The sequence below is a fragment of the Pithys albifrons genome, chromosome 11 (genome assembly GCF_047495875.1).
Source record: "Pithys albifrons albifrons isolate INPA30051 chromosome 11, PitAlb_v1, whole genome shotgun sequence".
In the NCBI taxonomy this organism is placed as follows: Eukaryota; Metazoa; Chordata; class Aves; order Passeriformes; family Thamnophilidae; genus Pithys; species Pithys albifrons.
In genome coordinates this window covers 10,673,909-10,701,138 of record NC_092468.1, presented here as the reverse complement: position 1 = coordinate 10,701,138, position 27,230 = coordinate 10,673,909, and the positions used below count along the sequence as shown (strand labels likewise).

Sequence of the window (27,230 nt, the reverse complement as noted above, 5' to 3'; positions counted from 1 at the left end):
AGTAGCAGAGATATTGTTTGATTTTCTTGAGTACATGCATTTGGGAATCATAAACATAATTTAAAAAGCATTCAACAGCAACAGTCCAAATTGCATCTAATTAAAGAAACAGCTGTCAGCTTTACCCATGTGCCTTGGCAAACAGTTAATTCAATTGCAAAAATACACTAGAGAATAATGAAGCACATCCTGCCGACAACAGTGTTCTTGGAAATCACGTGCTTATTAAATATCATTTAAATACATATTAAAAGTTTAGGCTTCAGTATGTAAATAGCAAACAGCTACACTAACTAGAGACACACAATATTTTCTTGTGTGGTTTAAAAGTGGAAACATAGAAGGAGAAAGCTAACTAGATACTGTGAAATTCAAAGAAATAAAAAGCTTTCATTTTAATTTATGTGCTCTGGGGAGGAAAAAAGGGACCAGATGGATGACCCTGTGAAGCCCATTATTAAGTATGAAGTGACCAAAATTCAGGATTATTTTTACAGCTGCTTAAGAACATATATTAAAGCTCTGATTTCTCTGGACATTAAAAAAAAGGTCATGAAATATAGACATTCCCTGTGATTCAGCCACAACTGTGGCAAATGCTTTCATGTGACAAAATTTTACACAGAATTCCCTCCCACCAGTACTATGTGAGTATTTTAAATATATATGAAAATACAGAAAATTAAATGTAAATTAAAATATAACTCATGGTAATGAAGAAAGATTTTTTTTAAGATGGGTAGTCACACTTCCATTATCTTGACCGTGAGTTGTTGATAACAAGGAAAACAGTGATTCATCAAACTCCCTTTCGCCGTTCTTTCTTTCATTGCAATGAATAAGAAATAATTGATGGAAGAAGCTAATTTAGGAAATGTCCTGAGATCCAGTCAGTGTCTGGGGAGCTATGGAACTTCAGAAATGAAGTTTTATAAGTAGAAAGAACCTCTGTGTTGCTGAGCAGCGAATGGTGTCCACTCCCTCCTACAGCAGTGCATTTTCAAAGCACTAACAGCAGATCGTGCACAGTCATTTAACAAAACCTTAGGAACCATTAACCAAACCCTAAGTGCATTTCATTTGGATTGTTTTTATTTAGTTTTTAGATGTTGTGCAGCTAGTTCAGCGGAAGTCCTGGAAAGTGGGGGATATCTTTCACGCCGTGGTGGAGTACTGCAAGCTCAGCGAGGAAGGCAGAGAGATGACACCAAGCCTGTTTGACTGGCTCCTTGAATTGGGTTAAGAAAGTTCACCGGTTCAGCATTTCTGGTTTATTCCAGTTTAAATAAGCAGTGGTTTGTGTAACGCTCTGATTTCTGAACATCACTGAATAAAACGTGCAAAGACATACACACTCTACAAAACAGCACATCTCTGTTCCACAACTGACTGGGCAGCAAAGGGAAACCAAGGTGTTATGTCATTCTGTGTCACGAGGGACTCTTGACATTGTGCTATAGGGTGTGCTGTACTAGGAGGGGATGGATTTTTAGCCTTCTGAATTAATGGATTACACTGTAAAGGCTTAATTACCTAGTTCAATTTTCATCAAATTGATTACATCAATCAGCTGAAATGTACACTAACATTCAGTTTTAAAACAACACTGGTATTTGTACGGTTTAACTACTAGAACCAGAGTGTGTTTCAGGATGTCTGGAGACACCCTTTTCTCTAGATGAGTAATATTTATGTTGGTTTGGGTTTTTTTAAATCCCCATAGTCTGCTAGGGGATAAAAGCTTTTGAGAACTCAACACCTTCACAGTCAGACAACACAATAAAAAGCTGCTGAAAACACATTTTAGGTTTTTTCCATGTGATTATTTCTCTTCCATAGCTCTTCCTGATTCTTGTAATATTCCCAAACAAATAAATTTGTCTCTCAGTTACTATCCCTAAAATCTCATTCCCTTCCACTGGGAAGCAGTGCAGTTCAGTGTAGCCCCACCTGGCAGACTCCAGAACAGCTCTGTGGGCTGGGGCAGCAGTTTCTGAGCCCTGTCCTGCCACAGACCTGCCACGTGACCTTGGGCGACTCATTTCACCTCTGTGCCTCAGTGTCCCTACCTGCTAAAAGGGAATAATGATAGGACAGCTGTTATATAAAGTGCTTCTCTTTAAAGCACTGTGTAACATTCTACATATCAGTTAAAAGCAGTGAAAAAATAGTAATTTTAGTGTAACCAAATATATTGTTAACAAGGTGAAGAAATGTGTATCTGAAGAGAGTACCATCTCATCCTGGAAATCTTACTGTTAATTTCTGTAATTTACAAGAAAGCAAAATGTTTGTTAAAATTCCAGCAGATATACGTGTTCATTTTGGATATAAGTGTTTGAACTCTATGTGATAGTTCACATTCCTGTAACATTTATATGACTGTTTGATAAGCTATGCTATGGTATTGTCCTGTTGAGATGATCTGTTAGTATCATGCACTTAATATTACATTCTCTTGACTCTGCCAAAGAGATTGGGTTTGAATTTAAAGGTAAAAATAACTTATGACATCACAGCTCTTCTGCAATTTGTTTCTTTGAAACTACTCATCTGCAATCTCTCCTACCCAAATAGCATAATAGAATACCTGCCTGCTTTTCCCAATAAAATATTTAAGAGATATTTTATTTTCCATATAACGGTATATGCTTCTGTAATATTTCTTGAAAAAAAGAAAACCTATCCTTTTGCACTAAATATTTTTGAAAATTTTGAAGTAGTTTTAAATAATTTATGAAAAAGAGCCATATTCTCAATTTTATCTTGAAAACCATCCCTAAACTTGCATGATTGCATCACTTATTTGTTACAAAATACAAACTGTTAGTGAACCAAAACCTAACGTGGAGCATTAAACAACATGAGTAATTCTCGATCTACTCTGCAGTATATACAGAACGGTGGAGGTCGCTTTACTGACAAGATAAAGGTCAATTTATTGCAAACCCTGAACAGAACTGTGCAATCGCTGGGCCAGCACCCAAGAATTGCTGAACATCCATAACTCCCAGCAATGTGAGTGGCAACTCTGAGTGCTCAGCAGTTCTGAGGCTAAAAGACAGTGAAAAGTACCAAGAATTATAAAGTGCTTTGTTTGAGTTAATAAATAGGGAAATGTATTTATTTTTAAACCAAATACAGTTAGTTGTCAGTATACAATTTTTTGCTGTGATAGAATAAATGTTTACTTATCCTACAAAGCACAAATATCATGACAGAGTTGTAACAGTGTGATGCAGTTTCTCTGTACAGTAGTTCTTAATGTTGCAATTGATTCAGAAATAAATTTATGTTACAATGTGTGTGCTCTTTGACTTCCTAGAAAGTTCATGGATGGGCTTTTGAATTGGGTTCATGAATGGATTGTTTGACCTATTAAATAATATTTGCCCCCCATCCCTGAAGCTTTTCAAAGCTCTGCTTCTGAATGAACAATCTCCCCCATGGCCTCGACCAAATCAAGTCAGAGCAAGACCCAGGTCTTACCTCAGTACCAAAACTATGTCTTTATTCAGGTTCCACAATTCATACAAGAGATAAAAGGCTAATCATTCTTAGTATGACAGTGTGTGTGTGGCTCGGCTTCGTGAACGAAGATTTGGGAAGGGCTGTCCCCACGTGGGTGTGCCCTTCCAGCCTGCGCAGTGCATTTTAGGTGAGGCTCAGCATGCGCAGAACTGGCCCCACCGTTTAAGTCCTGAGGTTCATCTGCCACGGCCGAGCGAGCTTTGGACAGTGACACTGAAGTCCTCAGGACTAGAACCTACAGCACCCAGCATTTCTCAGGAGGTCTCCCATCCAAGTACTAATCTGGGGCTGACCCTGCTTAGCTTCCGAGATCTGACGGGATTGGATGTCAGGGAGGCATTTAACTACCATATAGTATGACAGTAAAAAAAAAAAAAAAAAAAAAAAAAAAAAAAAAGAGAAATGACACTGCCGGGAATTAAGCCCAGAATAATTCCCAACATACCAGACCTCTATCAGTGCTCACTGTAGCTGCTTTCATTACCTGCAGAAGTGGGCATGAGAGTGGGGAGACAGAAGTTCACGAGTTTCCTCTACTGGTATAAGTTTGCAGAAGTATTGCCTGCCCTGCTGCCTAGATGCAAAGGTGTTTCTACTGCTAAACAGAAACAGTGGGCTGGGTAAATCAGAACAGGACTTGTCCGCCTCTTTTTTTTTAAACTTTTTAAAAAGGGACTGTTAAATACACACCAATGAGAATAACATGGTACATACAAGGTAAAAATCTCTCTGTATTCATGAGCATGATGCAGATTGTTAAGAACATGAGGGGGTGGTTGCTCACTAGTCCAATAAAAACTAGGACACAACAAATGAAATTCATATGAGGCAGACTCAGGGCAAAAAAAGGAGATGAGAGATCTCAAAGGAGAGGATGTAAGAATTGTACACAGGATTAAGCAGAAGCTGGGGATGTCTCAGGAGATGTCCTGGCCATCAGATGCCACCCGTGGGAGCAGCAGACATGGCTGCAACACTCCCTTTCCTGGGGGTGGCTCCAGAGGAAGGGGCCTCCCACCCCAGTGGGGACTCCACCACATACATAATGAAGAGCAGAGTCTGGCTGGTAGATCTGGTATTTTTCAAAAGGTAGTTCTACTGTATTTGAATTAGGTATTTTAAAACTCTATTTTTAGTTTTGTTTAGGGTTATTTTAGTGTTGGGATTATTAGAATACCTCAGTTTTGTCACACTCCTGAAGATTTTCACAGTATCTTCAAGTAAATTAACCATTTTATTGTGATCTATGATAAATACAGTCACCTGTTAAATTCAGCAGGTAACTTTTCTGAAGAGGCCTGTTTTATGCAGAGCTGTATGACAGACAAGTATTGGAATGTCACTAAGAATCCTAAACTCTGAACTTCAAAATGTCAGGGGTGAAAAAAGGCACCACTCCACTGAAATAAAGAGCCCACATGACCTACTTCAATAAAACAAATTCCAGCTGAGGAGGAAAATACATCCATACTAGCCAATTTAAGAACTTTACTTAAAGGCAGAGCCTTTCCTAAGCCTTCACCAAGTATGAGCAAACCCATAAAGCCTCTATTTCAGTTGTTCAAACTCTAAACCTAGTCATCACCATGAACAGGCCCTCGGAAGGCAACTTGCAGCTGTGCAGAATTCAGCAGGACAGACAGTTAAAATTAGACAGCCAGACTATCAAACTAATTAAAAGAATTTGCAGTGAAGTCAGGTCTGGCTGATGGATACTGCATCCTCCTCCCAACTTCAGCTGAGAATTAGACAGTAAAATGCAGCAAACTGGAAAATAGAAGCAAGCAGGATATATTTCATATCCTTTCACTAACGACACAGGAAATGCAAGTGAGACCACAGAAGGAGACAAAAAAAATTTTCACAAAATGCCACTTTTAAAATGAGTGGTTATAAATATTATTACCCTCACCTACTCAAAAAGGATTGAGATGTCACTACAAAAAGCACATGTCACAAGTCCAAGTACAAATCAGAAATCCTCATCCTTGTGAAGTGTATGTTCTGTCCTAGGGCAGTTACCTGATACAAATGTCTTTCCCGGAAAAACAAAATTATATATTCAAAGAATTATATACTGAAAGGATTTCAAAGGTCTAAAGGACAGAAACAATACAGCAAATACAATTTCCACAGTGACAAGCCTTACTAAAGCACACTTCAGAGGCCTCCTGAGGTAATCAATCCTTTTCAATAAGGTCACGGTGAACCAGGTTGGTTTGTCAGCCTTTCAGGATGATGTGGAGAGGCACATCTCATTCCAACCACACAGTGATTAAAGCAGCATCTTGGAGAGTTGTTGTAAGATTTTAAGAGTTAGAGCATAAACATACATTTTTTTGCAGGGACTAAACTGGAATTAGAGAAAGGGATCAAGCTGCTGCCAGATGCACAGAATGTTCCAGGAAGTTGCATTTACACAATGCACTCCTAATGTACATCTTGATCATTTATTAAATCTACACATGGATACCCAGATAACTTAACCTGAAAAGCAGTTCTATACACTCAGGAGTCCAGGGAGAATCAGAAATAGAGCCCAGATGGCCTCTCAGTTCAATGCTTAGTGTAGGAAACCTCAACTCACAATTCTTACAAAATCAAGAGCTCCTACAGACATTTGATCCACAAGCATAGTATAAGAGAAAAATCATAAAGGAAAATGCAACAGAAAGTAAAGCAACCTGAAAGATTAATAAAAAAAAATGTACCTTCTAATCACAGCCCAAATAATATTTTACTTTGTGATAGTTGCATAGCATGTCAAATTTCAGTTTTTAGCTTAGTAGCAGTATTTGGATACATTACACTAATCTTCCTCCATTATCACAGGTACAAACTGATCTAGGGACACCAGGCAATTCTAAAGCACATGGAACTGCCTTGCCCTTCCTGTCCCTTTCAATTCCAAATTACTGAGATACACTTTTGATGCCATGAGGTTTTGTACAAGACAACTAGAACACCACAAGCACTACAGTAACAATTCTATCAGCCACTTTTCCTACTGGGAAAGGTTTAATTTTAAGTTATCTGCAGCACACTGTGTGGTTTTCCCCCAACACAACAGTACTTGAAATAACCAGGATATCTGCCAAGTGATGACAGGCACGTTTGTTTCTTCATTTACACACAAAGATGCTGGCAAGCACTCAGATAGTCACAACACATCAGCACTAGTAACTTCCCATTAAATTTAACAACATTTTGAAGTCAACTCTATAACCACCCAGAGACATAGAATATAAACAAAATACCTCCAAGTTCACTCTCTGCTGTACACTTCCTTTCTTTCCTTTTTTCTTGCAGCCAAAACACACAGTTTGCACAATCCTGCTCTCTTTGCTTCTTCTTCCAGGTTTGCTGGAAGAGACCACTCGCTTCTGCTCCTTCTCTACTCCCCTCCAAAGAGCACCTGTAGTCCCAGGTGCTCTGCTAGTAAGTGGGAGGAGCTCTGCACAGGTGAAACCCATTGCCAATTGCGAGCAAGAGGTAAGCCTGACTCAGAGCTCATTGTATGGTGGTTAATAACTCACAGGTGTTTCTCATCCACTTCTCAGTTTATGCTGATCCTTAGCTTCAATTCTTTGGTATGGAGAGTTTTTTCATGCTACACTTGATCTTTGGGCCATGATTCAAAGTTGAAGTCACCACTAATAATAGTTTCTTTTTACCTCAGGTTGCAATGGGAGAATGAGGGCTGAGTAGAAAAGAATGGAGTGAATGAACAGACATAGCCAAATACGAATGGGGAGTTTAACTACAGCATGCATGTAATTAATTAATAGCAATGCAGTTTACAAATGGTTGCCAGAAACATTAATGAGAAATTGTATTGCAAGTAGTAAAACTGGCATTTTGACTCAATATTTTATTGCATACCAAAAAAATGATACAAAAGAACTCAAAGCAAGTGTAAACCAACACTTCTTTCACACCTGACAGTATTATACTATAATTTTTTTATTAAAAAGGTTACAAGTTAAAAAATACACATAAAGAAATGGAGCCATCCTATGGCATTCATTCACACTAATCATGATTTCTCTCAGATCACTGAGGTAACTGACCAGACTCTTCTGGTACTCAGTGAAGAAGAAACATGCACAAGGTGAAATACAAGAATCTATTCCACTGTTACCTAGAGAAACTGTGGCATCTCCATTCTTGGAAACATTCAAAACTATATTGGTCCTGGGCAGCCTGCCTGGTTGACAGCCTGCTGAGCAGGGCAGGGGTGTTGGCACTTGAAGATCTCCAGCTCTCCCTTCCAGCTTCTGTGATCTGTGATTCTGTATCTAGCAGACATCTAAGTCAAACCTATTGAATCTTGGTAACTTTTCTACTTCAACAGAAGGTGAACAAAGAGAGTAAAAGAAAACAGATCTCAAAGACTGAATTTATTTTCTCTGAAACTCCCACAGTAGTCATGTACCAAACAGCATCCTTCCTCCTCTTCAGTCAGTGCCATATGCAACAGGAGTTATCCTTGCTCCCTAGTAATAAACATACATTGTGAAGGAATCATTCAGGTTCATCACACAGCGTATCCCTTTTTGTCATCACCTACATCAACAATGTGTTCAGAATGCTGAGGAACCAGATAAATATGTTCCTCTCCATGACTGGCAGCAGCAGCAGGGCAGAGTAGTATTTTTAGCTGAGATCATTCTGCATTCCATATTTTGGTTTTTCAGTCAAAAGACTGAAGCAACCTGACTGTTCATGTCTTTTCCTTCTTCCATGGCTTTTTGTTTGAAATGAAGGAGACCTGAACAGAGTTCAGTGCCAAAGATACAGAAGGTGTGCTCCCATTTAAAAAACTTTTGCCCATCCACACCTCCCTCACAGCAATGCATTGTGAGAAAAAGGCTTAGTCCCTGCCCTAGTGCTAGTATATGCCCACAGATGAGATGGGGGTGTGCCCATGCCTTTACACAAATTTGCTCATGGCCATATTCACTTGAATCTCAGTTCTAAGGTGAGTCTCTAGAATTCCTTAACTATATTGTTAGTCACTGCTGGTATCTGCATTTGGCTTATGGCCCTAGGAAAGTTTTCAGTCTATTTTTTTTCTTCACCATAACAAGATTTCAAATGTCTCTAAAGAAAAACAAAGAAATGGAATAGTTATAGTAATAGTTATAGTTATAGTTACCTGTAATAATTGTATCTCCTTCATAGTTGAAAGCACAGGAGAATATCTCTTCAGTATGACCCTCTAAGATCTGAAGGCAGTATCCAGTAGCAGCATCCCAGAGTCGAGCTGTTTTATCAGAACTGGCTGTTAGTATAAAATTGCCTTTAGGGTTGAAACATACCTTTAAAAATACAGAAATGAGTTATGTTACTTAGCAAGTCAATATGCCTAGAAAAAGAAGTATATTCAGTGACTAAAAGATTGAAATAGACATGAGCAACTCTTGCATTCAACTTTCCAGCTAAGATGAAGGATAGTATTCCACCAGTCACACTGGCAAACTGTGGCTGAAAATGTGTATTTACACAGGTCTGTATACAATGACCTTACTATAGGATCAAAACTTCAAAATATGAAGCCCCAAAATCACATGTGGTCCACAACTATAGCAACTTCATTTAAGTGTTATCATTATTACAATGTAAAATATATATATATGTTTTAGAGTTTTACATTAAATAACATGTCTCTGTAGTATCAGAATTTGCACTGAAGGCAGGGAATTAATTTTATAGTTTGTTTTCATATTTGTTAAAGATTCATTGTCAAAATTGCATGCATTTCCAGATAATCAGGTATGTTTTTTCTAGCACCAACCAGACAATACCAGTTTATTATATAGTGTGAAATTGCTTAATCACTGAGGGCCAAATGTCTGTTCCCCAGAATTCTAATTTCCAAGTAATAACCTTCCCAAGTGGTCTCAGCTACACAGAATGTCTGCAGAAATACATGGACATTTCAACATGCTCCCAGATGAGCAGATTCTCACTTCCAGCAAAGAAATCCTGCCAGCACTAAGGGCTGTGATGGAAGCTTCTTTAACCCACTCACTTGTCAGCAGGTATTCAGACTGTCCCCACTGCATCTACACTGTGTGAAATACTACAGTGACTACAGTAAAGGATGAAATACCAGCCCTTCTGAACTTAATATTCTCTCAGCAGAGTGATTATAATAGAACAATAAACTGAAAGATTGTGAGTTCTCTTCACTAAGAACCATCCTAGTTACAAATACTGACAGTTCAATTTCAAAATACTTCCAAAAAGGGCAGCACAGACATAGCTTTCTAGCTTTGAAGCTAGTGAAAACTATCCCTTGGAAAGAATAATGAGAAGTTGCAAGTGATAAATAACAAATTTTGAAAAATATGTACAAGGTTGGAAGCAACTAAATGTATTTGGAACAGAGCTTTGGTGTTGAAAATTGAGCCATATGAGAGTTTCAGCAAAGCACATGAGCGCCCTCCTCATTACCAAGTGATTTTTGAAATGGGCTTTATACTTCCAAGTCCCTTATGCAATTTTGAAAATAAGGCTCTCCATGTATTTATCCATGGAAGTATTTTTTCTGTTCTGTTCCATGAATCAGGTGTGCAGAGAAATGAAAAAGAGTAAATAAAGAAGAGCATATCTGACAGAAGCACAGAACAAGGGCGATGGTAAAAACGTCAGGGGCAATAACAGTCCTAAGACAACAAGAGAGGAAAAACATGGTGCTTATTCTGTCAGAGAATCTGATACTCCAAGGGTGCAATTTAGGACAGGTCAGACAGAAGCTCCAATAACTGTGATCATGTTGAGAGAACTCCTAGACAGCGTCTTCCTCTCTGCTCCCCCATTCTCTGCCAAGTAATTGGGGAGACCCAAACTGTATACTGTCAGAAAAAGGAAAAAGCTAAGGAAAACAAGAGATTTCAATGTTAACAAAGCCAGATAGCCATTCCTCCCAGGGATGGACTTCTTAAGTAGCTGCCACAATTCGAAGGAATCAAATAGTACATAACATGCCAATGTAGAAGTGGCTCTTGGAGTCCACAGGAGTGGCACATCCAGCACTATCTTAGCTCAGATGTGGGGAATTGGTAAACAATCACCGACTGATAGATTTTAGCCAAAAGAAATGTTCTTTTAGTAAAGATAACTTCTTAGCCAGACCTCTCAATTTTAAGTATTAATTATTATGTCCCCACATGCTTTAACAGTATTCCTGTGTCATGGAATAACTACTGGATTGGATGTCACACATAGTCAAATAAAAAAGGTACAACCACAGACAACTTACCTTTGAAATTTCATCTCCATGCCCTTCTAGCTTTGCAATGCACATTTTTGTTTCTGCATTATAGACTCGTGCTGTCCCTGTTGCAGATGAGGAGCCATATGTGACTTATGCTTAAACATGCATTTCAGTAAGAACATTTCAATAAGGTCAGAAGGAACTCATCCTCAGGTTTCATTTCAAAAGAAATAGAAGACAATCTTCACAGAGTTTCCTCCAAGGGTAAAATATGTTAAAAGGGATTTATAATCTGTTTGGTAAAGGCTGACTTCCTTTCCTGACCAGAAATGGATTCTTCTGGAAAACTAAAATGCAAATACAAATGTCCACAAAGAACACAGACTACTGAAATCTGTAATTTCAGAATGCATTTCCACTATATCTAGAAAGCTTCCATTATATTTCAGATACTAATTTTATTTAATAAGCTATTCATTATACTTACTAAGCTATTGGTTAAATTTCAGGAAACTTTTTACATTGTCTTTTGTTTTAACATAGCAACTACAGCAAAACATATCCAAATAATGCCCCCCATTTAGTCTGGTATCTTGTTTCTTGTAGCGCAGATCAGAGCCCTTATGCATGTGTAAATAATATGGTATTGTCACTGTGCACTGTAACATAAATAACTAAGAAAGTAAATACAAAAAAAGTATTTATTGCAAATCCTAAAAAGATAATGAGCATGTAAAACTTCTGCATACCAATAACAAACCAAAACTGCTTCTTCCACTACCTCTTTGTTGTGTATTCTCTTGCTGTACATTTGGAAAGCCTGGTAGTAAATCCACCAGTAAAATTCCAACTACTTTTTTCGTTTAAGCCTAAATTTAAGCTACACAAATCAAACCCCTCAAAAGGCAACAAACATTGCTTGATCTCTAGTTTTGAATCAAGTACTCCTCTTCCATCAGGGTACCCTCAAAGCAAAACCAATGCTACACTCTTGTAGCAGCCCAGACACTGCACTCACCATCAGCAGAGGCAGTTGCAACTCGCTGGCCAGTGTAATCAAAGCACACATCCAGCACCTCATCCCTGTGCCCTGTTAGGGTTGCCAGATGTGTCCCAGTCAGAGCATCCCACAGCTGCATAGACAAAGAGGGTGAATTTTGATCAATTTGGCTACTAGATACCTAGTTGATTGACAAAGAAATACATAGAGGCCCTTTCTGATATCTGATGTGTATTAACATGAAACTCGGATATAGATCAATAAAGAGTCACTGTTTAGTTAATGAAGTCCTATATATTTTCTATTTCACTGTATAATGAGACTTAACTTTACTGAAATGAATAAGCATTTAGGTTTTACATTTAGTTGCAATTTTTAAAAATAATTACATGTACTAGTTTAAAATAATGCTTTTAATTAAAATATATGTATTTTCATGTATCAAGTAGCTATATTCAGTACATACTCAACATTCTTACCATGCATGTTTTGTCCATTGATCCAGTGACAATGAGAGAACAGTCCCAGCTGAACTGGGCACTGCTAATCTCTGCTCTGTGACCTATTAAAGTATGCAACTTCCTACAAAAAAAAAAAAAAAGAAGATAATTTAATTTGTTTTGACATACACAAGTAAATCACAGTAACTTTATAAAATACTGTTAACGTGTCAAGTCTTCACCATTTTATCTATTAAAGCAATTAAATGAAGTGGTACAGTTTATTTAGGATTCTAGTAGTATGTCAACTCCATTTTCTCTTTGATAAAAAGGGGCAGTAAGGAATGAAAAAAGTTCTCCCTTCTCTTTCAAAAGTGAATATATTTCCAATGAAATGCAATGACTTTCCAGTATCAGAGACAGATTCCTTGTATTCTTCTATATACTAGGCATATACAGAAAGTTTTTCCACATTACTCTCCCATTATCCTACTTCATTGAACTGTAAACAGTACATCTTTAAAACTCCATGTCATCTAAACCTTTTAGAAAATCCACTGAAGATCAAACAGAACTTAATCAGGTACTTAACGTGAGCATGTTCCCAAATACAGGCAAATGACGGCCAAACTGAAATACAATTTCTAATCCTCACTAATCCTAAACTTCTTGCTGCACAACACTGGCAATAGAAGTTCCATTAAATTCTTCAGCTTTTTCAGAACAGAGAGGTTACAATTAGCTTCTACTGCTTCCTAAGAATTAATAGCCTATAAGGCAAGGCAGCCCAAAAGAGATTAATTGAGATATATATGCATTAAAGGATAAGTAAATTGGGTTATTATCACAATGCTAATATCACTGTATCATTAATAGAAACATGCTTTAAGTAATGGATAAACTAATGACTAGGCAAACTAAATTACTTTAAGTGACTGAAATATTTTTATTCATTGCATGCGATACATAATTAATATATATGCTAATTGAACAACAAAGCAAATCTCTGAGCAATAGAATTTTCTATTTGTTTATGATAACAAAAACTTGATTATTCTCATGTCATTTTATAGAATTACTCCTTTTACTTTCTAACATTGTGAGGCCCACACTGTTGTAACCCTGTAGACCTTTTTACATTAAAACCCAAAATCAACAAGCAGATAACAACAGAGAAAAACTTCTTACTTTTATAAGCAAATTATTTGGCCTGCTGTTTAACTGCTGTTATTGTAATACCTAGTAATGCAAAAAGTTTTAATTTAAAACTTAAAAACTTCAATTTTCAAATTTCAAAAAGGCAGTATGGGCTTCAAACTTCAATAAATACCTAATCAATAAACAGAATAAATAGCAAGGTGTGGAACATCTCACAGAAACCACTATCTATGAGATATACACAGAAAGAACACAAAAGAGAGGCTTGTAAAGTGCCATTAAAATTTCCCATTTAAGTTATTTATTTGAAAAATCAGCTTCAGTCATGATAATACTTCTTTAGCCTTCAGTTTCCAGGGAAATGTAGTATGTGGGTGCTCAAATATTTGCCCGTAACTGCAAACAAGAAATGGTTTGTCTCTCGGCACTTCCACCCCAGGTACAGGCTGTTGATTTGCCAAATGAAGCTTTGCAGACACCTTCAACTAACTACAGCCAACTGTATCTGCCAGGCAGAAATTACTGATGAAATACAGACCTGTATTACAAAAGCATCTTTCCCCCTTCTCCCTCTTTTTTTCTTTTTAATCTTAGCATTTAATGAAGAAAATCTTGGAGGTTGTTCAGCTTTCTTGTCCCTACATGCATTTCCCTCGGGGATACCTACCCAGAATAAAAACGAGGTACCCAGATGCTTGTCAGAGTCAGCCAGCAAAATTAGAAGGAACTCCAAGTTCAAAGGCAAATTTGGAAAGCAGTGTTTGTCATATATTTCATGTGGCGAAAAACAAGCACACACTACCTCACACAGACAACTTTGGCAAATCTACCTCAATCTCTATGCAGCAAAGTATGATTTTCTCACAGTTTTTCTGACTCCAACTTTCCATTATTCCTAAACATACACATGCCCAGCTGCCATCTAAAAGGCTGAATGTTGGCCTTGGAACAATTATATTGCCCACTAGCTAATCACCAGAGCTGCCAGTTCAAAGAAGAATTTTCTCCTTCATATTCCACTTCCTGGTATTGGCCCTGATGTGAAGTCCATATTCATTCCTTAGAAAGAAGAATGCAACATGAAAAACCCAAGACTCTGACTTCATTGCAGGCTCAAAAAAGAAGCTGAAATAAGTTGTTTTCAAACAAAAACATTTGCAAGAACACCAGACTGAATGAAGTTGAATCCAAAGTCAATTTGCTGAATGAGTGCTGGTGTTGAATAAGCTCAAAGTTTACAGGATCAAGCCTTAAATGATGCACTATGTGTACATTCCTTTTAAAATCATGGTTAGTTTCATTCTGAAGTCATATATATTGTATATTACCCCAAGATATCAATATATACACACATTCCTTTTGTATATGTTTCAGAAATATTCCCCTTGTTCTCACAAAAAGAAAAAAGACATGACATCTGTGAACAAAATAAAATCACTATATTTTTATAAATTAGTCAGTAATCAGGGGGATCATTTCATTATTCTACTTACACTGAGTTTCCCATTGAAAAAACAAGCTGATTTTTCAGTAAGTTCATATTTAGCCACCACATTATTATTTGTTGGCATCTTAACCAAGACATTTTGATCTCCGTAGTCACAGAGGCCAAAATTTCTCTTCTTTATAAACTTATACTGACACAAAGGACTGTGAGGAAAAACCTTTAACAGTTTTTAAAGACAATGTAACCAGACTCATTTTCTATGACATAAATATCCTTTCTTTCTACTTAAACATTCTGTTCCATCTAGAAATTCTAGACACCTTCCAAACCATGATAAAATATTTTCCCATTTGGAGAATTCACCAGGAACAACCACAGGCTCTGCCTTCTTAGTGCTCATAAGATGGAAATTTAAAACAAAAAACACACACAAAAGCATTTCATGAGCCACATTCCTTTTCACAAAAACAAGAGAACAGGAGTAACAAAAGACGAGGTGAAGGAACATATACTCTAAGTTAAAGACAAGGTCTGTAATTTGTAGCTCAAGACTGTCTATTTCATTTGTCCTGAAAACATGCAAAGTAAAATTATATTTATTAGTGCTTTAGTACCTGCCAGTGCAAACATCCCACACTGCTACCGTATGGTCAAAGGAGCCAGTGATAATCTTATCTCCAGTGGTGTTGAAAGACAGTGCAATAATTTCTGCTGAGTGACCCTGAAAGAATTTTTAAAAAGGGTATGACAATACAAATTGACTTTTCCATTAATATAGCCTAATATGTACCCTTCTTTCAGCAGCATAATCTTTCTATAACCCATCAAGATTTTATTTACCGTCTTGTCCAGTACATCACAATTTTCACAGAAAGATCTACCCAAGTGCCAATACCCCAACAAGTGCCAAAGAGCCAGCACATCACTTTAGCAGGAAGCTTACTCACTGTTTGGGATTTATGCACAAGAAATGCACTGAAACAGCAGAGTCCAATCTAAACCTGTGGAATCCCAGCAAGCCATGTAGAGCAAAGAGAGATGACAATCTAGAAGTAACTGGATGCCTGTCCTCTGCTGATGATTACAGGAAGATCTTTACAGAGGAGGTTACAATTTACAGTATAGTAATATGTTTTAATGAGTGATGGGAGGCATCCAAATCTATAGCAGAAGCATCACTGAAATGAGAAAGTATATCTTTTGATAAATAGAGTTTTTTATAAAATACCATAGCTTTCTTATTCCCTTCAAGTTTTCTTATTCTGTTTTGTGACTGCAGTCACTGTGGGACGATGTGGTAAAAGAAACTATGTAAGTTTTGAAACTGTGGTAATGGTTATACTTTTATTTATTTGAGTTGGAAAACTAAGAAAGCAAGGAACACCTTTAAAAAATAAGGCAAACATACACTTAAAGTGGCTACTTCTTCTCCTTTCTCTATATCCCATAACTTGGCAGTGGAATCCATGCTTCCAGTTGCCACCAATGTGCTCTGAGGATTAAATGATAAACACACCTGTAGCAAGAAACATTGACCAGAAAAAGTGGGAAAGGATTCTATTAATAGATATTATCTTTTAAAAATGGACCGATATCAATATTTTTAAACAAGACAAAATTTGACAATATTTTATGGCATACAGAAAAATTGCAGAGTTCTTCCAACAGCTCATTAGAAGAGCAACAAGTCTCTACCACATAACTCTGGATGACTACCCAAATTAACTGGACTACCTGGCTGCTTTGCAATGGCAATACACTAAAGATTGACTGCAAGTTTTCCTGTATTGTTTCCTGAGCCTGCTTCATTTTGTGTCACAAGGAGAAACTATTTAGTTCACAAAGTTTTAATAAAAACCAAGACTGATTTATTAACAGCACATAATTAACTGGCAGAGAACTATGTCTTCAGTATCTGTAATGCAAAAGATAAGCTTACATAATCTTAATAAACAGTTGCAAAGTTTTAAACCAACTCCTCTAACTCCGAAGAGGTTTTAATGACACACACACTTCTGCACACACACTCAGCCTCTCTCCCGGGACGTAGGGGTGGAAGCAGATCCTTTCCTAGGAGTGTGTGTTCCCCTACTGCACACACCTGCCCTAAGGGGCTTGAGTGCTTCAGCCTTAGCTGAATTCATGCCACATCCTACAGTCTCCTGATCCACATGCCAGGAGGGATACATCCAAATTCACAGATGCACATCTTACAGGGTGGTAATGGAGCCTTCTTGTTAACCCTCACACTGACAATCCACTAACTGGATGCAGATTCCTAATGATGTCTCCAAAAAAAAAGGCTAGGCTCCCCAGTCCAGGTAGAGATTGTGATGCTCATGTTTCCCCTTTAACTTGATTAATTTAGGGCAAAGACCCTCCAAACAGCTTTATGTACTCACCAACCCACTCTGAACACTCATATTCTTATCCTATCAGGTGTTATTATCTATGTCATTTACCAGGGGTGTCCATAGAATATCATATTTATTTATGAAAAAGCAACAACAAAATCTAAACAACTTCCTTAATTCATTTTTCACATTAAAAAATTATGTAGTCATGCTCCCATTCTCTGTTATTATTCAATAGGAGGTGCCATGAAAAAGGGAAAACAGTAGCTCTGCTTTTGAATACTGAATAACTGTGGACTTGCTCTTGCCAGCAATGTATCAGATGTAACAATGGCCTTTCAGAAACAGATCTCATTCAGAGAAACACATCATTTCTGCTGGTTATTATCTTCTAGTAATTACTAGCTAATACAACTCATAACACTCTGGGTCTAATCTAACACCTACAGAAGCCAGAAACAATTAAAAGTCCTTTAAACATTTACCCAACTGATTTGCGGAAGCAAAATCACGGCAGCCTTTCTCAATAAGCAAACATGTTCTCCATTGTAAGGGACAACTGTTTCAGAGTATCCAGAGAAGCATTGAAACAAACCTCACCTTCCACTATGGTAAAACACTGTTTTCTTGCACTAATTAAGACCTCACAACCTAACTTAAATTCCTTTTTTTTCAAAAACAATTTCCAGCAATATTTTAGCTTTTAAATAAAATCCCCCCAAACCCCCATTCAGCATTGAAATTTAGAGTTTTCGTGTCTTTACTCTGATCTTTAAATCAAAATGTTGTGCATCAAGATATTTGTTGTTGCCGATAGGGGTCCTAATGCACTGGAAAGATAACCAAGCATTTTTAAGCTTAAACTGTTTTAATTTCATAGAAGTTGCCATTTCAGCATCCCACAATACAGTTTAAATTTCAGAAATTCATTCTTTATGGCTCCAGTTGGTTCTGCACATGAAGTTCAGATCTCCATGTGAAAGATAACAATACAAGCAATGATGTTCTTGTGTATTTAGTTCTACAAATATGAGAGGCAATGCGAGATAGCTAGAAAAAATGTGATAGGTAATAAAGCAATAAATACGAACAATGAACTGAAAATTCCAAGTGCTATTGTATTTTTCAATGTTTTAAAATTTAGCAATCAGGGTAAATTGGAACAAATTAAAAATAAAAGTATCATTTCCAACTGTATATCGTTTATTTTATCTCTTAAGAACTGTCAGACTATCTTCACTTGCAGTGCAGAAATGTTAACAGTATCTGAATGTGTGAATAGAAGTAGCAGAATAGCTGTGCTTTTCAATGGGAGCTCATGAGGACTTGGAATCCACAGTCCTCAATGATGGTGTGAGGAAACAAGGAGTAAAAAATATCCATCACTACTCACTATTTCTGCACTATGTCCTCTGAAAGTATGATAACATTCTCCTGTTTCTGTGCTCCACAGTTTGCAGGTTTTGTCAAAAGATCCAGTGGCAATCTTGTCCCTAAATGGAAAAAAATCCTATCATTTCTGTTTAGAAAAAACCTCTCACTCCAAAGACAGCAGAACTCACAGAAACAGTACCCAGCCCCAGAAGCTTGCACACACTTTGGTGCACACTGCCACACTATGAGGTCCTGGGGCAGGATGTCACAAACAGAGGTTGCATTAAGGGAAAAAATTAGCAGACACAAGGAGTTTCTAAGAGAGACACTGTGCCTGTCTAGTAGCATAGAAGTGCTCATAACTGATGACTACCCTACTTTAGAGATGATGTTATCTGCTGCACTTCCAGATGTATTAAGAAGTTATATCATTGCATCAGATAACATCTGTTTATCAACAGACTCCTTTTATAAGCAGTTTACACAAATTTCAGAGGTCAAACTCCACTCTCACCACTACCAGCTGCAGTTAGAGCAAGACTGAACTGAGGTATCCAGAAAATGTACAAGGGACACTGCATCAAAACCTAAAGGTTTCTTTTTTTACTGAATTTTTAACATAAAAGTAGTTCAAGATTCTAATCAGGTTCTCTTGTGTGTATCTTGTTTCCTTATTGTTTTGTTGCAGTCTAATTACTGATCTTTGCACAGATTTTTGTCATTAGTTTCTCCAAGGTATATAAAAGATTTTCATTAGTTGCTTTTTTTAAAGTGAAGAATAACATCAGAATATGACATTGGCATAGCAGGTTGTAGGTTTTCCTTTTTTATGGAAGAAAGAGATGAAGCTTCCAATAGCATAAGAACATTTATTTCCTGGTGTTAACTGTGTATTTCTTAACTGATAAATAGAACATCTGACAGCAAAAGAAGTAAAATGATTCAATAGGAAAATTGGAATCAATTTATATGACTTTGCAGAGAAACAAAATGCTTTTCTCACATATGACAGCTTCCTCAGGAAGCAAATGACAACGAAATCTTCAGCAGCTACCGTGTAATTCCCTTCACCCAACCGGTGCCAATTCCAACCCAGGGCAAACAGTTGGAGAAAACAAAGGTGCACAGATTTGTATTTAACATTCACACAGCGGCACCCTGTGGATTTTATAAAAATTACTCAACAGCTGTGACACTTTTAAATCATATCCTAAATAATGAATATGTAATACCAAATGGAGAAATCCACTTCTGTTGTGGATTTTTATTATTAAACTGACTCATAAATATATTTTTCAAGACTGAATACCTATTTAAATTTGTGGTTAGTATTCCTAAAATTTATTTTTTAAAATTATAGCAGAAAACATGTTTGAATGTACAAATAAAATAGTGTCATCTCATGGTGATTAGCTAGAGTTGAACTTCACAAATTCAGAAGCTGAACTCTTTCAGTTTGAAATAGTCAAGTTTATGTTAAAGTCAGAGTATTTGCAAAATAACATAATTAACAATTATGAAGTATCTCAGAGGAATTATATTTACCCATAGGGATTATTGAAAGCTATTGCATAGACAACGTTTTTGTGTCCCTCCAGGGTACGTAGCTCTTCTCCTGATGCTGTATCCCATAGTTTGCAGGTTCTGTCATAGCTTCCAGTGATAAAGCTAAAGCAAAGAGAAATTAATTTCTGAGTACACTAGATATCTTATCGGTCCTGATGCACAGTCAAATGTGAGTTATTTCCAGAGATTTCAGTTAGCACTGTCTCAGACCCTAAATCTCCTCATTCTTTCAAGAATACAGATTAATGACCATGGAGGTTCCTTTTCTTTTTTTAAAACACATTATTCATAAAAACAGCTTTCTTCTAATCTTTAATGTATTTCAGCTAGAAAGCAAGGTGCTGTTTTCAAGACATGAAGGAAAAAAATTGTAGACTTTTGTCCACAGGAAAATCAATTAATGCAAAAGTTACATTTTCACTACAGTGAAAGTCCCAAATGAGTTTATATCAAACACTCATTCAGCTTTTAGCAATATGTAGTTCACTGTCACAAAGGTGTTACTTTCTGTAATATGGTAACTGTCAACAAACTATCACTTTGGAAGAAAAAAAATTAAACAAATTCAATGTCCCCCACTGCTTTTTTGCATTTCCCATTATTTCTCCCACAAAGGCCTGAAATAAAATCCCCAGTTGTGCCTGAAGCTGCTTATAAGCAGCCCAGCAAGATAAGACCACTGAAGTTCCCTCATAATTTAATTTACAAATACAACAGTTCAATTAGTGATTATGCATTTTGACTTTGAAAACAACTTACCGGGAACCAGATTTGTTAAATGCTACATTAGTCAGTGGCAGTATATGTGTTCTAAGCACCTGAAACAGGAGAGGCAGAGAGAGGAAAAATATTTGATGCAAATAAAATTAAAAAATTGCTCAAAATATTCAATAGGTTAATCTTTTCTCCTCCTCCTGTCAGACTACCTGTTACAGCTATAATACATTAATCCCTAACTAAAAAATTCCCCATGCACCATTAGCCTAACAGTGAAGATATTATATAGTATTAATTTCAAATTTATATTTTAGTTTAATAAACTGCCTTTTCCCCCATGCTTGCATTTTCTTCATCTTTGAGACCAGCAGAGTAACCCTAGACCAGAGCTGAAAGGACAAAACAAATGAGTGAGGAGACCATGCCTGCTGAGATCACTGGTGAAAGAAACCCAACTAATATTAAATCTAATCCCATGAATCAAAAAATCCAATTGAGCTGAGTATTCGAGCCTTTTAGCGTATTGGTTGCTTTCAGCTAGCAAGTGATTTTGCCATAAACCCCAGGAAGAACAGATATAAGCTACATCTATGTCTTATGAGATCATGACAAGGTGTGCAAAACCATGAAAACTTGGCAAGACAAAATTCAAAGAGAGCATTTCAAAATTTAAAGTCTGCCTGTGCTGTGTAGGTTATGGAGGTCCCTGTTTTCTGACATTGCTCCTAAGGTCCTTTAAAAAGAGTCTATATATGTTTCCATAAATGATCCTACAGCTATAATATTACATATTAAGGTTTACTAAACATAGGTGAAAATAGTTTCAGATACTGCCAATGGACGTCTGCAGTGGTTCACTAGGCCTTTTCTGCAGTGTAAGAATGAAGAATTATTGATTTATGAGCAATGCCATTTAATCACTGACATACTACCCAAGCTTCAACATATTGTTCTTATCTCAAGTATTCCAAGTTGCCTGTCTCCAAAAGGAAAATGAAAGAGGCTCATAGATCTTCTACTGAGAAGAGCAGGGACTGATCAAAATGGAAATAAAAGTGGTCAAGTGAAGACCCGAGGGAAATAGAAAATGTGTTTCATGTTACAGAAACAACAATTTCTGTACTCCAGAGAAAGTAACATGAGTTGTACTATCAGCTAGAGCAGTGGCAATGAGCAATCAAGATGTGGAAATGCAAAAATATTTTTATTTTTTAAAACAACCACAATATACAAATATCTGCACATGAGAATGGATAATTATGGAAATTTATGGACATCTGATCCATCACATTTTTAGGGCTCCACATAGGTAGCTCTGAACAAAAATATTTTAAAAATATTATGAAAAAAAAAAAGAAAGAAAAATGAGATGGGTTTATATTTCATTTCAGATCATGGAACTAATTCTGTTCTTCCAATGCCCAGTGCGGCAATTGCTTCAACCACACAACTCTGAGCTAGGGAGAACTGCTTGTGCAATGGTGCAATAATGAAACCTTAAGACAATATTAGAAAATAGACCTCAGTTCTGCAAAATCTGCTACAGTAGTACCTAATTTAAAAATCTGCAAATCACTATAGCCTCTCATGCTATGTAATAATTGAAAATCTGAGAAATCGTTACAAAAGTTTGTTGCTCTGAGAGGTCTCTAACACACCACCATCACTGCAACTACTGGAAATAAGATGAGTTTAGATACTCGTTTAGACACTGCAGTGCAACAGGAAAAAAACCCATTGATTTCCAAACAATGCAAACTCATGGAACATTTTGTGAGGGGAGAAAGAAAAAAAAAATCTCACTCCCTCCCCACCTTTTGTATTTTATTAGTATCTCAGAAGCACCTAATCCTCATGTTTCATTTACAAGCCTTAAATGAAACTGGAACATCAAGGAAGTTCTTTTCACACACTTCTAACTACTCAAGTGAAGGAAACAGGCCAGCACTGATTGGATTTGCCTGCCTCTATTATTTCCAAATACAGAACCTCAAATGCAGCACTATACCCAGCAATGAGTAAATACATTATTTACACTCAAGTTTGAAAAAGTGTTTGAGGATTTACCTGACTCTGTGATGAACAAATAATTTTAAAGCTTTTGAAAAGCAAGGCATTTATCTCAGCTGAGAGCATATCTTTAAAAAGAATAGAAACTGTTTAAATTTAAGGTGCCTTATTACATAGCTCTGTTTTCAAGGTTAAATACACAGATCTTTGCAGAATTCAACCAGATCCATATTGTTGATCAAAAGAAGCCAAGTTATATCTAGAAACATGGAAGGGCTTTTTAGCTTGACAAACCAACACAAAACTTCTTCCTTTTCTCTCTCAGGTTAAGGTAACAATAAAAAACACAGCACTGACCAGGAATTTTTAACAGCTACACATTGCCACCTGCTGACATGATAAAAATACAACAATTAATGACTTCAAATTGCAACATTCAATTTAGGTTTGACATTAGGAAGAAATTTTGTCCTGTGAAGGTGACAGACTGAATCCTGAATTTGGAGCTCTGGAAGCTCTCTCTAATCACTGTTCTTAAAAAGCTGACTTGTTTGAAATAATTTTTGCAGTGTTGTCTGTAAGTAGAAGATCAAACCATCAATATTCAAACAAAATTGTAATGACAGAAAGTAATGAAAACCAGGATTACTAATGAGAACTCCATAACCCCCCCATAATTTTCACAAAATGAAGAACAAGTAGACAAGACTATTAAAATGTTTTGGTCCTTTCCCAACAGTTATTTTACTTGGGGTCTATTTACAGGTTTTGTTTAAATATAACTATTGGTGTTGTTGATCCACAAATTCTTATCTTACAAATAAAAGATTTGTTTCTCTCCATTCAGAACATGCCCTTGTGCATAAGCCTGTGTAAGCAGTCTAGGAAATTATACCTCTCAGCCTTCTGGGGAAATTCCTGGCAGATATAACCAGGCCAGACTTAGCTGATCTAAACAGTGCAGAGGGGATTGAAAAGAGTCAAGAAATCAGTCATAAAGCCCAAATTCTGCTCTCCAGCACAATAAGTAACAGTAAAGACATACTCACATCATCACAACCTAAACCCCCCAAAATGCCCCAAGTTATTTTGAACATGTATCTGACCTTAAAAAGAGAGAATTTGTGATTCTCTTTTTCCCCTAGCTTCTGCTGCAATCTTCGTACTAAATGTATGACATGTTCCATGCAGGAAGCTGTGATGAGAGGTTCTCCTTTTTGAATTTCTTCTACCAAGGCTGTGACATCTGTGCTAATTATGAGAAAAGAATGAGAACAAATCCCCCAGAAAAACTGTGCACAAACCCACCAGATTTCATCCTCTGGAAATAATTATGAATATAAAACCAAAAGTATTATTTACTTGCAGAAATACTGAATTACGCAATTAAATGTCATGCATTTCTCTCATTCCGAAATGGCATAAAGAAACATGCATAAATCTTTCTTGGGTTTTATACTTCCCTCTCTTACTAAAGTTGTACAGAAAAATTTAATTTCTAAAAATTGTAGTTTGGCAAGAAATTTCCCTTTTCAGAGGATTTCCACAGAGGGTCATACATGAGAGATGTGTGCCCCAATCTGCCTGTCTTGAAATAAATGGTTAAATTAAAATGGAATTTCATAAATTCCATGGAGTAGTAACAAGATAAATTATATATGGAAACTACTAAAATTATCTCTGTCTGTGGCTTCACAAATCTATGCCTAACTCTTAGTTATGAATAATAACTACCATGATGTGGTCTACAGTCTACTGACACCCATGGAGCCCTCTGGAGGGGTTCAGAGCTGGTCTGTGGAACTGGATCATCTCTCCATATCATCACATAAACTGCTGCTTCCTGACCACCAGCAGAATGAGAAACTAAGAGCTGACAATACCTGGCAGTCAAAGTACCAACATACTCTTAAAACTAGTCCTAGCAAGAAAGCCAAGCATTTCTGATAGTATGTAAATTATTGCAGTCTAAAGGGGATTTTTTGTATCAGTCCTCTAAATGGTGGCCCCTAACTTCTCCATATATTAGTATCCTCTCAATGTTTATACTCCTGCTCACCAGACAACTTATTTCTTTCACAAAGTGACTCCTTAGATTTTATCCACAGTACTATGCTGGACAGTTCCAGGCAGATAAAAATTAGTAATTTTTAAATTTGGATTTTCCATCAAGCAAGTGGAGCCTACATTGTCTACTGACTTTGGCTTACATGCAAGGACTCTTCCATGTCAATGCTGCTATTAAGACAATCATACTACTTCATGCCTTTCTGCCTAATAAACTCCATGGATTTTGGACACTTTATTTAATGGTGGCATTTTTTTATCTTCCTGAAGGTCTTCCCACCAGAGCTGGCTGAGTAGAGCATGTAGGCTTCATGTAATAACTACCTCAATTATGTTTAAAACACTCAAATAGAGTTGTATATGAACATGCTACAAAACAGTAGCGAGTGCTGTTACCTGAAATAGTATCATACTTACTCAGGACTAAGACGGAGAAGATCTATAGGTCTGGTCTTTGACTCCCCATCTTCTACATATTCCAGGATAATTCCTTTTAAAAAAGGTGATAAACAGGTCATAATTAGACTTCTGGAATTTTATAACATGCACTGTAGACAGCAACACTTCCACCTTTATTGTTCCACTAACTTCAGGAGACCTATTTCCAGTTCTTGGAACTGAAAGAAGGTTGGCTGTTCTTACTGAGAGCAAGCAGGATGATGAGCAACTCTGATGTGCTTTTATGATAAAATATATTGGACAATATTATTTATGAGCAATTTCTATTCTGGAAATGAACATGCTCTTTTTTCCAACATCTTTTTTGCATCATTTCATCAGGTTTATTTTTAAAGATGCTGTGCTGAAGATACTTGCTGTAGTTTGGTGCTCCAAGAAGCCTGGAAAACATGTTTTGCAAAACCTGTTATATTTATTCCAGTGTTTGCAAAGGCCCGTGTGCAGTAATGTATCAAAAATTGTAACACACTTTCCACATCTAGGTTGGCTCTGGCACCTCTGCAACTTTCACTGAGCTGAAGGATTAAAATGTTTAACCACATGTCTTCCAGTTTTGAGACAGCTGATAAAGGGCTGTGCTGCTCCTTGATTTTCTAGCGGAAAGGATAATTTAATGAACTTCTGTATCATTCTGCATTTTACAAAGTTCATAAGAAAAGTACTTCATTAGAAAGAAAGATTCGTTATTTCAATACATTTCCTGAGCTGACCATTTCTACCTTGTTTCCCAACTGAAATTTCATTGTGTCTCCTGCCAGAGTTCAGGAGAGCAGAGTCTGGCAGTGCCACTTTTCAAAGGATGGTTCTGCCTGAAAAGTTCATAAAATAAAGGGGGAAAAAAGCAAGAATCAGATTTGATTGGGTTGGAAAAGACCTCTGAGATCATCGAGTCCAACCTATGACCCAACACCACCACATCAACCAGACCACGGAACTGAGTGACACGTCCAGTCTGTCCTTAAACACGCCTAAGGACGGTGCCTCCACCACCTCCCTAGGCAGCCTATTCCAATGTCGAATTACCCCTTCTGTGAAGAATTTCTTCCCAATGTCCAACCTAAACCTCCCCTGGTGCAGCTTAACACCATGTCCTCTCATCCTGTCCCTGCTGCCTGGGAGAAGAGGCTGACCCCACCTGGCTACAGCCTCCTTTCAGGTAGTTTCAGAGAGTGGCAGCTTGTTTCTTTTGCTAAACAGGCCTTTTAATAACACATGTACATTTTTGGTATGCGCCAGCTACTGTCACTGTTGACATTTCAGACTCCTTACTGTGATAAGATAAGACTGCCTTGATTTTTAGTAGATCAATAATTATAACAGCGATGAGCTGCTTCCAGCCGGCAGCCCCTCACCGAACCAAAACGCCCGCCCTTCACCTCCCTCGGCTGCAGGTGAGAGACCCGCCTGCCCGCCCTGCCGTGCGAGTCCCGGGCAGGGGGAGGAACCCGCCATGCCGGGCGGTCCCGCACACCCCGCGCCGCCCTGGCCTCACGCACCACACCCAGCTGTCTCCCCACGCGCGGCCCAGCCCCGGCGAGCCGGCAGAGACGCTGCCAGGGCCGGGAGCCCGCCCGGCCTCCCCGCTCCGCTCCGCACCCGGCGGGAAGTAGCGAAGCAGCAGCCGCCTTAGCCCCATCCTCCGCCGGCCTGGCCGCGCGTCCATCCCGCTGCCATGGCAACACGCTGATGCCATAGCAACGTTCCTGTTGCCACGGCGATGCCCTCGCTGCGCACGCGCGACCCCGGCGGTGTCGGACATGGCGGTGCCTGGGCGGTAACCACGGCCGGTGAATGGAGATAGGGAGATAGATGATAGATAGATAGATGATAGATAGATAGATAGATAGATAGATAGATAGATAGATAGATAGATAGATAGATAGAT

At 37.6% G+C, this 27,230-nt stretch overlaps 2 protein-coding genes across 6 annotated transcripts in view; one reads left to right on the top strand and one right to left on the bottom strand.

Moving 5' to 3' along the window:
• Positions 1–3,305, top strand: part of SPHKAP (SPHK1 interactor, AKAP domain containing) — a 66,190-nt gene extending 62,885 nt beyond the window's left edge. For all 4 annotated transcript variants that reach the window (XM_071566670.1, XM_071566666.1, XM_071566667.1 and 1 more), the window contains one exon: positions 1,100–3,305. In XM_071566670.1, coding sequence (XP_071422771.1) covers positions 1,100–1,243 — 144 coding nt within the window. In that variant the 3' untranslated portion in view covers positions 1,244–3,305. The remainder of the gene's footprint in view (positions 1–1,099) is intronic.
• A 4,237-nt stretch (positions 3,306–7,542) lies between these two features.
• Positions 7,543–27,012, bottom strand: DAW1 (dynein assembly factor with WD repeats 1). 2 transcript variants are annotated; one of them, XM_071566383.1, is made up of 13 exons: positions 26,942–27,012; positions 25,304–25,376; positions 23,926–24,070; positions 20,852–20,910; positions 20,072–20,194; positions 18,546–18,645; positions 16,207–16,314; positions 15,413–15,519; positions 12,233–12,335; positions 11,772–11,886; positions 10,799–10,875; positions 8,690–8,852; positions 7,543–8,027 (listed from the first exon to the last, which is right to left on the bottom strand). In XM_071566383.1, the coding sequence occupies exons 1-13, from the start codon at positions 27,006–27,008 to the stop codon at positions 7,993–7,995; spliced, it is 1,275 nt and encodes a 424-aa protein (XP_071422484.1). In that variant the 5' UTR covers positions 27,009–27,012; the 3' UTR covers positions 7,543–7,992. The 2 variants fall into 2 exon arrangements, with proteins under 2 accessions (XP_071422484.1, XP_071422485.1); XM_071566384.1 differs by lacking the exon at positions 26,942–27,012 and having other exon boundaries at positions 23,926–24,065; positions 25,304–25,377.
• Positions 27,013–27,230: the final 218 nt, after the last annotated feature.

Coding starts and splice junctions, on each gene's coding strand:
- DAW1 (XM_071566383.1), bottom strand. CDS start 27,008: ATGGACGCGCGGCCAGGCCGGCGGAGGATGGGGCTAAGGCGGCTGCTG. Junction 24,071..25,303: donor CTTCTCCGTCTTAGTCCTGA/GTAAGTATGATA, acceptor TCTCATAATTAG/CACAGATGTCACAGCCTTGG. Junction 18,646..20,071: donor GCTTTCAATAATCCCTATGG/GTAAATATAATT, acceptor TTTTCCATTTAG/GGACAAGATTGCCACTGGAT.